General features: G+C 34.4%; 1 protein-coding gene across 1 annotated transcript in view; it reads left to right on the top strand.

Moving 5' to 3' along the window:
• The window catches only part of LOC122568825 (fibrillin-1-like), a 217,991-nt gene that overhangs the window by 86,023 nt on the left and 118,700 nt on the right, over positions 1 to 13,268 (top strand). The window contains exon 2 of the mRNA XM_043729029.1: positions 3,937 to 4,122. Coding sequence (XP_043584964.1) covers positions 3,937 to 4,122 — 186 coding nt within the window. The remainder of the gene's footprint in view (positions 1 to 3,936; positions 4,123 to 13,268) is intronic.

Raw genomic sequence — 13,268 nt, 5'->3', positions numbered from 1 at the left:
CTGGCTTTTGGGCCCGCCCAACTACTCATTTGATACAATACCGCTTCGTACGATCGGTTAATTATTTCGATTCGACTATACGTGTCTGGAGGCAATGCCTCGAAAATCGCTTGCACCCTTGCGCGTCGACGAATTAATTTATCGAGGCATTTTAGACGAGTGTTCGTGACACTAATTAAGGTGTTTCAATTAATGTGTTACTTCCCGTGAATGAAATCTTCGTTCCTCTATTATACATGTATCATGCGTGACGAATCTATCTTGATGAAAATTCTTAATTTTTATTCCAGTCTCTGCTTGAGAAATATTTATAACAATTTTGATTATATTGATACAAATTTATTGAAATAATATCTTTGATCGGCTGTTTATATTTGCGGAGTTACTGTGAAAAAGATGTTATAAAATAATATTTTCGACCACTTGATCTGATCGTTCTTCTATATTTCTGAACTTTTTACGTAATAATTTGTATTACTATATAAACTTATGAAAGAAATGAAATTTCAATGATACAAAGAACAAATGCAAAGACACGCAGAAATGAAATTTCAGCGGAAAAGTAATCACGGGTATTAAAAAAGGAATTTCAGCAATGAGAGCGGAGAAAAATTTCAATAATAAAGTAGATGAAAATACATGGAGAAAGGAATTTCTGTGATAAGAAAAAAGAACGTACCTACATGAAATTCCAGTAATAGTGTAGGTCTAGTGTTAATATACTAAAAGAAAAAAGACGAAAAAAAGAGCGAGAAATAACAGAATGCTAACAAACAATAGAAGATTTCCTAAAATATGGAAATTAATTTTCTAGAATTTCAATAATGTTTGTATCTAGATTTCTCAATTCACCTATATTCGTTTCTGCATGATATAGTACTATACAGAAAGCGATCGAAGCATGTAACGGGGTGATCAGTTCCCGTATCTTTATACATATTGTGTCGTTCTATTCATTTAATAAACGCCCCTTCGTTTGATTACGTTTCTCTCTTTGCCCTTTGAGGAATATCGAGGCACATGAATAGAGAATTGACCGTGCGCTTCGTGTTCCGACGGCGTCTTCATATTAATTAAGGAATGTAAACGTTCAGGTATTAATTAAATGACAGACCTTCTGTGGATGATGCTTTGGGCTTCAAACGGAAACTTCCTTCATCTCGCTTCGAGCCGGAAACGTTATCATTTTATATGCGAGACATCGGATTGCTCACCATGGAATTCATCGTGTTACCGAGTTGTAATGTTTGTAGATTATTGTTCGTTGGACGTTCATGCGAATATTGGAGCAGAGTGTTTCGAAATTGGTTACGGAATTACGGTTGTACTGTTGCTGCAGAGTAAAGCGTTGATTTTATCGTTTTCACTGCGAAACCATCGAGTAGATTCAGATTTGTTTTTTTTTTTATATTTATTAAAAATATGTAATTACTTTTGGCAAAATTAATTTTCAATTTTATCGAGATACCTGTAGAAAAACACTACAACCACATTTTTCCCGATTTTTATTATAAAACACAAATTCTTATATTGTATATTTCTGTTTTCGCCTCGACCAATCGTTCAAAATGTTTCTACATCGAAAATACTTGTCGACCATTGAAAAAATGGACGGTAGATATTACTTAGTCAACACTGCCATAAAATTTATAGCACGAACGAACAAACTTATTGATCGATCAAACAGTCAAATTTCTATGGAATTCAAATAACGTATAGCCGGAAGAGTGCATAAACAAAAAGTTTGCACGGGAGGCGGTGGAAATCGAAGTGTCCGCTTATCACGTAGAAATCACTGTCCGCGCACACAACGAAAGTCGTTTCGCGTGGCGACTTACGACTCGGAGACTCGTTTCGTTCTGGTCATCGTTGGCGGTGGCGAACGTGACCTCCGGTCTTGTGGCTCGTAACTTTTCGAGATTTTTGTGGCGAAACGATTAGAAGCTTACCCTTCTACTGCGGAAACTACTGGCGATTTTACAACCGCCAAGTTACTCGTGCTTTTCTTGTTTGTTTTCATTTCGTGTTACTATCACTCAGGTCCAGTTGCTTTGGTATGGATATATATTATAATTTATCGTAAAATGACACGTGATATTCTAAAAGTGAAATGTACGATGTTCATTAACTTATTAAAAATCAAGCAACGAAATAATGCATGAAAGTTGAATAAACGCAATGTTATTAAGTAATTTAATGTAATTTGTAACTGCGTATTTTGCTAAGGTACAAAAAATATATTAAGAAAATAAATTTAGTAATCACCGTCATTTATTTTACAGTAGATTATATTATACATTAACTTTACAAAACCCCAGTATAGAAATCAGAAACATGGGAAAGTTCTCTATTATTTAATAAAACGAATACTTTATTATGGTATCGTAAATATCCCAATTTTTTCAATTTTCATGAAACCGTACGATCAGAAAAGAAATAATGACAAAAAGATATCCCGCAAATATCTTTGAAAATCGCTTTACAACTACGATGTTAGTTTTGAAGAAACTTTCATAATATACTCGATAAACCAAATTTCTTTGAAAAATATGCGCACTAATTCTCGTACCCCAATGCGTAGAAAGAGAACTTCGCAGCTACATTAAATTATAAAAGTTTTGTTACCGAGTTGAAAAAATATTGATTAACCACGTACTAGTTTTTTACTCTTATAAGCGAAATTGGATAGTAACCAATCGCAGAGTTAATTGTGGTGCTGGGCCAATACCTATTCGAAATTAAATTTTCAGTGTATTCTATCCTATGTTCCGAGCCCATGAACTATTGCAAAAACTGGTTTTTGTCATTTAAATAATGATTCAACAAGATCAATCACAATTTGGACACACACTGGAATCACATCTTTGTATAATAAGACAAATCGAAGATAATTTCCAATTTGTAGTCCTTTAATTGTTACAGTATATATATACAGCATAATAAAATAAGAAGAATTGTTAACGAAACAGCTTAATTATCTTATTTTGCTAATAAATTTTGTAAATTTGTAATATAAGGGCTTTCTTGTACGATACGATTTATCAACTAATATTTGTAAATTGATATTATTTCGTTGAGTATTTCGAATTTCTCTAGGTTTTTAATATTCTAACGAAAGAAAAAATGTACAATGCATAAAAATTGAGAAAATCAATATTGTATTCGATACAACGAAGTGAAATCGTGGCGAAATTTGATGTGCAATAAATTCAATACTCTGTCGATATCAGACTTGTTCTGATAAAAGTGGATGACATTTCGAAATTCAAATATAGGTTTCATATTTTATATTTTTGTTACAACTGTTTAATACAACATTTATTGATCTTTTCTATTGATGTATTAATATTTTAGTTTTATTCGTGACTGTGAAGTACAATAGAAAAATTTTTATATTCTGTATAGATGTATATCTTCTTTTGTCCTGAACCGTTAGGTTATAGGTCGATAGCCTGGATCAGATTTGAATTGGGTTACTTAATTTGACGATATTTAATTCTAATTTATATACATATGTATACATTCTATGTTCTATATTCTATGTGAATATCTCAAAATCGAAATTAAAATTAAGTCAAATGGAATTAAATTATTTGACCTTTCAGCGATGCCAGTTACAAGCATTTAAATCAAAAGAAATGAAATCGTTATTATTATTACCAAGTACGTAGTTGTGTCCTGCAGATTCTGAGAAATTACTAAAGAAAAAGCAAAACCGGGGAACAATATTTCACATATTATTTCCCCTATATCTTCTTACTTTTCCGATATTTCATTTTCATATATTTAGATCCACTTAAGAGACCAATTCTACTAGGTTTTCTCAACAGGCATTAAATCTATTAGTTACAAAGTTTTAAAAGATTTATTCAAGCATAGAACCTTTTTATTTTCCCACGCTTCTACACGATTAAAGCTCTGCAATTCGACTTTCAGGAGTTCTGGGAAATTGTCCCCTGGTGCAAGCACCTCAGTGGGGAAGAGTGAGAGAGCGTGTCCTTAAGGATGGTACTTTACAGACCGTGTACTCGTGTGAACCAGGCCGTAGATTGAAGGGCCATAAAATACTGACTTGCACCGCCGACGGTTGGAATCATCCTATCCCGAAATGTGTGCCTCACGGTAAGTTACATCTACTTCGTTTTATGTCTTAGCCCCTAACAATCTTAAGTGCATTACATTTGGAGTCCTAATAAACCTAAATTTGTCACAAGAAACTCCTTTCTCAAATACCACATTCTTTTCTTCAAAGTTGGCACTTTCAACATTTTTCTGCTATCTATTTTGGTAGTGACTAATTTTTGAGACACACTATAACAAACCTACAAATCGACTTTTGTGTCTTCATAGAACCACACGTTCTCCACGATAAAAATGCCAAACGGGGTTCATTCGCTTAAATATCCCGTTTCATATTACATTTTGGATTTTCCAAAATAATTAATTCCAATTAATTTCATTGACAAAACGGTAGAGGACAAGACGAAAAATATAAAATTCTAAAAAACAACTTTTACCAAGAATTTGAACAATCCGAGTATGCAAGCAGAAAATCTTGTATAGAGGAATTTTTGTGAAAGCATTTGCGATAGGTGGAGTGAAGAGAACGATTCTCTTTGAATACCGTGGAACGTGGAGAAGTTATCGAGTAGAAGACAAGTAATATCGAACGGAGAGTGGAATGAATCTCCGGGTGTTTGTGGACACTATGTGTTTGCATAGGCGGAGGGTAAACATATGAAATCCGGAATAAGTGTGTTGCTCGCGATTTATCCAGATAGACGTGCCACTCAACAAGCCTATTCATCGTTTCCACGTGTATCGAGACGTTCTCATTTCGTGACAAAGAAGTTCGCGATCGATCGCTGAAATTATCGTCACATTGCTAGAAACGAAGATCTTCGTTAAACAGAAGAACGTAATCTTGCTGACAAGTGGGTTTCGAGAGATGTATTGTGTGTCGATACCTACGCTTACGTGACAAGTAGACCGTGCATATTTATACAAATTCATGTTTTCACAAATATAATTAAAAAAGTAGAATGCAGGTAGACAATTGTTTTATCTGTTAAATATTATAACGAGTACTATACTTTGGATCTTTTAAATATTTTTGCGAATTATATGCAAACTGTACTTGATAAATATTTTCGATATGCAATATATGAAATTGAATCGACATTTTGTCTTTCTTAACGCTCTGCCGTAAATATAATAATGTGAGTGAGCTAAGAAGGGTTCCACGTTACAACACTTGTGAGGTAACTGATATAATACCACGACATGTATCTCGATCTAAAGTATCTTGCAAGTATCTTGCCAGATGTCGACGTAATAATACGGCAAATAGCCCACTTGATTCGTGATGATCTCGTTTCAGAACAAGATAAATTTTTTAAATCCACTTTCCACGACATACTTTCGTTTAAGTGTCTCATTTTTATGTTACATTCCCCTTTTTATTTCAATTCCTTCTTCGGTACTTATACTTTTTTTTTTTTAAATTAGCGAGTTTAAATAAAATAGTTAAACGAGATGTGAAACTATTTTTCAAAATTGGATCGAACTTTCCATTTTCTTTTGACAGATCTAGGGGCCATTGATTTAATATTATCTAAATATGAACAAAGTTTAAATGTAGCTTATGTAAACGTTCCATATTTTTGCATATTTTGATACGTTCTTTCGTGAAATATATTTTTCCCTTGAAACTATCCCCATTTTTACAAAGTGGGATATTTTTTTCGATCTCTATTAGTCAATACGCATTAAAAAAAAACCTTATAGCAAATGTTTGTAATTGAAATTTCTATTTCTTAAACTGTGATTAATTTTTGTTACAGTATCAAGCAATAAGTTAAATAAACATTTACTATAATACGATACGCGCGCGTGCACACACAACAAATTAATATTCATCAGGATAATGGATTACGCATAAATGCCAGCAGTGACGTGCAACGATGGGATGCGCGAGATGTGGATCTTGCTTTTTTAAATGTACGAAATGCGCAAATATGTAAAGTGTCCTATCATTTCGTCCGGCACTGTAGATGGTGCTCGGAGAAAAAAGAAAAAGCAATAAAAAAAGAAAAAAGGACGGAAGCGGTGGATGGAAAGAGGCGGGTGGTTTTGAAGACGCGAAGGCGCCAGCAAAGAAAAGAAAGGAGGCGATGAGGTTGCGGGTGGGCAACGATGACGAATGGATTTTTCGCAGCGCGACACCTCCCAGGGGCTGTGGTCCTGAAAAGCACCCCTTTCCTTCGAAAGCCGGTCGGGATCGAAAGCAACGGGATTTCGCTTTGATTTATTGCCGCGGTCTCGCGCGTTATATTCGAGAGGCAACGCGACATCTTTCTTTCCGACTGGGCGGACATGCCGTGTGCCCAGGACACGTGTACATTTTCTATCTCCCGAAAATATTGGATTCGTGGCTTATAGATATTTTTCTATATATGAGACATGGTCTGCTCGTCGTTTGTTATCCTTTGCATATGTTCTCTTAACTTTAGAGAACACTATTACGGGAAATTGCATGTATTAAGGCGTAGAGGGAGGAAGATATTGGATTTGATGTGATTGTTTGTAATCTAGGATTTCTGAGGTGTTTTAGCTACGTAATGTAGAAGATGAAGAAGCTGGTATTGTTTTGTGATATATGGTTTGAGTGACTTGATGAAGTTCTTCCCAATTTATAGTTTTGAGAGATATGAATATATGAGTACAATTGCATTCATTAGTACTTATCTTGAAATAATAGTGTGGCAAATAATGGTAATTAATCGCTCTTAAATCATTTTATTGTTATAAAGTGTCTATGATTTAAAAAGAGCCTATGCAATTCCATTGCTCACGAGGGACCGTTTTAATTGTTCCATAGGGATCCCTGAAGTTCGTAACGAACAAATATTCATTTTTTTCCTTTCCTCTTTTACCAGCTTATATTAAAAATCAAGTATTCCTTTTATCGTAAACTTATTTATGTTATCCTATTGTACATTGTGTTACGTTCTTTATGTTACCTTATTACTTTTGTTTTAATTGGTTATTTACCGTCATGTTAACCGCTATGATAGGTGACTAGTGATTCAGTTGAAATGAACTAAATTTTATAATATTTGGGAAAAATTGTTTTGTTTTATTAAATTACAATAGTTGTAGCGGTTGATTAAAATTTTTGTAATTATCTTTTATGGAAGAGGATTAAAACAATTTTCATTAGAATTTTCAACAGAAAGTTTGTAGTTTCCTAAATTGTTTGCTTTATAAGTGAATGATAAAAAAATCCACTTTTTTTTTTGTATTAAAACAGTTCTTTCCTAATTCTTTCTAATTGTTACGCGATTCTAATCGTTGCCTTAATTCTCGATCGGCCGATTCTTTGATAAAATAATAGGTTTACCGGGTCGTGACTTTAATTCTTGTTTGACGCCACGGCTAGAAACAGTCAACTTTTCAGAACGCAAAAATAGTGCACGGGAAATTAATTGAAACGTCGCTCATCAGTTAAACCGGGTCGTTAGCAAAACATGTACAAGCATAGTAGCGGGTAGGAAATATTAAATCTTATTAGAAGCTGTCACAAACACGACGGCATCCTTTCAAAGGGTCGCAACGATTAAAGGAAGATCTTCTTCCGAAATTGAAAGAATTTCGTCTGGTAAATTCCCAAAAAAGGTTAATGCCAACTTAATTTCCCCATTCTTGATAAAACTTCTTTGTTATTTGTCTTAAACGAGGAAAAACCTAGATGGCAGAGTTAAATGAATCAATTAATCATTAGGATGACGTCTCTGAACGGATTCTGCGAATATTACGGTTTGCCAGAATATATCGTATAGCCTTTTCATGAGACCATTAATACTATATGGTTTGAGAAGCTATTGGTGCACTGATTACGATTATTATTGTCTGCGCTGCTCAGAGAAAGAGTTTTACAAATGACAAAATATTAGTTTGTCCGAATAGTTTCTTTCGTTTTATGAGCAAATAATAGACGCACAAGGTTTCTTGTTTTATATTATTTTGTCGAATTACGTACAATTCATTTTGTTCTGTTGAGATAAACACCGTGACATTTCACAGACTTGGTTTTACATTTGTACGAAGGTGCACTGTTGTAAAAAACACGTTTGCGAAAGAAAGACACTTTTCGGATATAATACGCTAAATTGAAATTATTTTACAAGGAAGCCGTTTTTTTAATCATATCCTATATTTTATTTTCATAATATGAAATTTCCAATTCTAATAATAATAATAAACACAATGTGGTATGCAAATGATTTTTGTAGCCACTCTGTAAATATGATGTTATCTTCCCGTGAGACCTGCACTTTTACTCGTTAGATTTTATGCGAAACAAGCAATATAATATAATATAAATGTATAAACAAGCACATGAAATAAGCAATATTTTTCTGAAACCTTCTCGTATTACATAATTTTACTGTTTCGACATATGAAACGTATTGTAGTATACAAATAAGCTACGGTAATTTGAACAGAGAAATTAAAGGACTGTAGATAATGAATTGAATATTGACTTAAATGGAAGGAATATATAATTCGAAGAAATTTAAAATTCTAGGAATTGGTTAGGTTCTGCTTATAGACTCTGGGAAGGAGTACGGACTGTTTTAGGTCAATATCACGTTTCCACATGTGCACCACGCAGCTTGTATCTCTTCTAATGCTTTCGACAACATGTTCCGGCGTACGTGTGCCTTTTCACATCCTTTTAAGTGCTCCAGCGTGTTTCGCGCCGCATGTTACACGCGTGAGAACACGATTTTGGTTTCCAAACGGTTCATCCGCCTTCATCGAATGTTTTGTGTAATACATGCATAGAAATACGACTTAATATAGGTTTATGATACGTCAATCGTTGTGAAAAACGAAGGAAGTTTGTCAGTCTAGGTTTTTAGGTCACACGTAGGATCCGCAGCTTTGTGTTCTTATATACGTTTCGTCATTCATTATGGAGCGTAGGTGTGAGACAACTTTAGGCGGGACAAGTGGAAAAACTTTAATGTGTGCGTCATTGTGTGCAAAGAAATACATGGATTAGTAATTAAACTAAGTTATGATTAATATGATAGTAGTAGTTATTTTATCCTAATATAATATTTGGCACTTTTATCGTAATATTATTGATAAAATCTACGTAAGGAAATAAGATATTAAAATTTATACTTGGAATGGAAATATAATAAAGATAAAGTAAATTTGAGGAAAAAATATGAGTAGTAATAAGTAATAAAATATTATTATTACTATTCTGTGGGGATAGATTTAATCTGTGCCATCGAAATAGTGATACGATACAAAAAGGATTGATGTTACACGAAGAAATAAAGATTTAAATGATTTTGAATGTTCTAAATTTTCAAAAAGGGGAAGATTTCGAAATTTGAAATTTTATATATTACAAAATATATTTATACATTTCAAAACTTTGATAAATTAATTAAGGTACATGTTTCTATGTTTCAACTAATCAGCTACTATTAAGCACGTCGATTCAAAGAGAAGGCGAATCAGTAGAAAGCGTCGAACCCGCATGATAAAGGTTCTGTTTCGGCGAGGATAGTAAAGCAGTCAAACTCATGAGCTGCGCATCTGCATAAAAGTCGAAGTGCCGCATTCAATCTCGTACATTTAATGAAAGCGCGACCGCCACAGAATTGGTGTTGAAGTATCAAGTAAGTAAGTGAAAGAGGCCACTTGTACCTTTTCAGTCCATCCTCGTGCACTTTCAAACGTGTCTTGCTTTTTATGGTAATTAATTAATATATGTACGAGCCTATCCCCGTAAAATATACTAATTTTGCGTGTCTGAATCTGGAAATCCGTTTGCTCGAAAATACAATAATAAAACGAGGAGAAAGCGAAAGTAAAAGCTTGATTTTGACGGAGAGTATTTGTTTTGTAATTTCTGAATTGATCGTTTCGTTTAATGAAAATTAATTATCATATTCAACGCGATCAATGATCATCATATACAGTGACGAGCAAAAATGTAAACACACTCCGCTGATTTTATGTAAAAGGCGATAATACGACTAATTTTTCAAGTGATCGGTAAAGATTAGGTAATAATAACTACAAGCTGTATCTTATTAACAAAATGTAATAGTTCATTTTCATTAACATTAATAATACAGTTATACATTAATAATACAAATAGTACAGAACAATTTACAAAAATGGACATCTCAAATCATGTTTACAGTTTTTCGTCCACTTTCCTTTACTTTTTTTTAATGCTTTTAATCCACGAGGCATACTGTCAATTAAATCTTTAATTATTTGTGCTTCATTGTATCATTCCTGTTGCGTTCTTTCCCATAATTCACGAACACCTGAAGGTGGATTATTATATTTTGTCAGCCTTCTTTTCAAAATGGACCACAAATTTTCGATCGGATTCATATCCGGACTTTGTGCTGGCCACTTCATCGCAGAAAAATGTTGATTTTCTAGCCAGGTTTTAACTATTTTTGCAGTATGCTTAGGATCCCCGTCTTGTTGAAATACTACTTCACGTTCATTATATCCAATAGAATTAACTACAGAAGGTAAATTACTTTGTAGAATGGTCAAATAATGCTCTTTTCGCATTACACTTTCGATTCGAATTAAGGGACCAACACCTCTGTGAGTAAAGCAACCCCAACACATAATTGAGCCACCTCCAAGCTTCATAGTTTGTTTTATACCACCTGGTTGATCATTACTCTGATGAAGTCCAATACCAGGACCTTCCGTCGGATTCGAATCTGTTAATTTTTGTTCCGTCACTCCATATAACTCTTTTCCAATCTTCGGTCGTCTATTCTCTGTAGGTGTCAACAAATTGTTTTCGTAATTTAATATTTTTGTTTGAAAGAGCTTGTTTACTTTCTTTTTCCTTCGCTCGAAAACCAATTCCCTTTAAAGAGCGACGAATGGTCCGTTCGCTAGCACTTATTTCGATTTCCTGAGCAGCAATTTTTGGTGTTTTGTAACTATCCGACCAAATACAGTGTGCAATTTCACGCGCTGCTCTATCCGAAATAAATCGCGGTCTACCGTTTTGTGAAGAAATTGGTGCACTAACATACTTTTTTCTTATTCTTGCAACTATCGTACGACTGACACCACATTTCTCTGCAATTTGCCGCAACGACAAACCTTTATCATACAAACAAATAATACTGTTCTTTTTATCTTCACAAAGTGGCTTTATCTTGGATTAAGCATATCAAACTGAAAAGTAATGTAACAATCGTGTGGAACAGTTGACTGCGAAACAGTGGACAATCAGTGCTTATTGACAGTTTCGTTTCCCTGACATTTACATGCTATCGTAAACGTTTCTGACGAAACGTGCAAAACTGTAAACACTGTTTCAAAACACAATTACTATAAAATATTCTGTACATTATTAATGTTGACGAAAATGAACTATTACATTTCGTTAATCAGACGTAGCTCGTAGTTACTGTTACCTAATCTTTACCGATCGCTTGAAAAATTAGTCGTAGTGCCGCCATTTACATAAAATTAGCGGAGTGTGTTTACACTTTTGTTCGTCACTGTAAGTAATGAATGAAATACACACCCTATTTTGTGGCATGTTACAATATAAAATTAAGTTATATGTATATTTCATTGTTCATTTTAATTTAAAATAGTATGATCGACGTGAATGGAAAGTCAGCTGAAGTTGGTTTCGGAATGCACGTGTTAAAGTTTGTTTTATCAGATTATCTAGAAACACAATACGTTAAGAAATGATGTTAAAAGTGCGGTCCATAAAGGATATAGACATTTCACGATTTGATTCAGTGGAAGTAATGTTGTAGAAAGAGAAATGCGGACAGTGCACGTCGTGTTTACCCAAATAAAATATAAATGTTTCCCATATTTCAATATGTTACTAAATAAAAAAAACCTATTACAAATTATAGAGAATCTTCCATCCATTCAAGCCACGTTCTTCGCAATGTAATTTCGACATTTCCATTCCCCCTAACTTCGTCAAAGCGGCGACGATACATCTTTATCATCACACCGGTACAATCGCGAACTCGATTTCCTCATAAAGTTGCCGCGGATACGTCGCGGAATAAAAGCTAATTAAGAGGAGGCGCGTTAAGCGAGCCTTCCGCGCGGTTAAATCGAATGAAATCGTAGATTAAATGCGGAAGATCTATTATGCCGTTATCATTGCACGTAGTGGAAGCGTTGTGTCGCAGCGGGAATCTTCGTCGGCGTCCCGTTGAGTCGGAATTTAACATAGGAGTTCAGAGGAATGCCGCGTGTTTCCTTGCACAGCACCAACAACGTAGTCATTAAGTTGTCCCTGACAGTTGCACCTTCGTGCAACTGGAGGGAATAATTCGCTGTGTTCTCGAACCAACACTCGCCATTACTAGGGAAACCCACTTCTCAGCACAGTACGTACATCGAATTAATAAGAAATGATTATACACATATTCGGATACTTGTAGATACCTGTTATGAACATAATATGTGTGTTATACGAAACATTTTAGAATTTTATTAATAACAACAATCTCAAATCCCATTATTTACTTCCAACTCAATCTGCTCGTATATGTACTTCTCGCATAGCTTGAAACACCTTTTATGAATGTATTACGTGCGTTGTACGGAACATTTTGAAATGTAATTAGCGCAGTTATGAAACTCGACTATCATGACAGTATTGATAAAGTTTGAAACCAATCTGAACAAAAATGTAAAATGTATGGTAGATTAATGACAGAAAATATCATATAGGAATAGACAGTAATTGTGAATCAGTGCTGAAACAAACAATATATCGATATATTTATTAGGATTATCATTTCAATACACTTCCTTCAATTTTAAATACGAGTACTATCGCGAGTTATTATTAACAATCTATCACTAACCAATCGATCGCTGAAAACAATTTCTCATTCTCATCCTCGCGTATCTACATTCACGATACTTTAAAATCTTTAAAAAGACATTCTTGTCGGATGACTGGCAGAGGACTCACGACTCGATATACTTCCGGATCGACTCTTCGCTACGGAGTGGCCACTCATCGAAGCACTCCTTAAAGAAGGTCGAGAGGTCACGGTACTCCACTCGAATCGAATCGAGGAGCACAGACGTGCACACACATACTCACACGAAATCCATGGACGGCGGTTGGCCATCAAAGAAACCGAGATATCACGCATAGTGGTGTACCTCTTTCGTTTGTCAACACGACCGACGACGACGAA

Source organism: Bombus pyrosoma, linkage group LG6 (genome assembly GCF_014825855.1).
Source record: "Bombus pyrosoma isolate SC7728 linkage group LG6, ASM1482585v1, whole genome shotgun sequence".
NCBI classification, from domain to species: Eukaryota; Metazoa; Arthropoda; class Insecta; order Hymenoptera; family Apidae; genus Bombus; species Bombus pyrosoma.
This window is presented reverse-complemented; position numbering and strand designations above follow the sequence as displayed.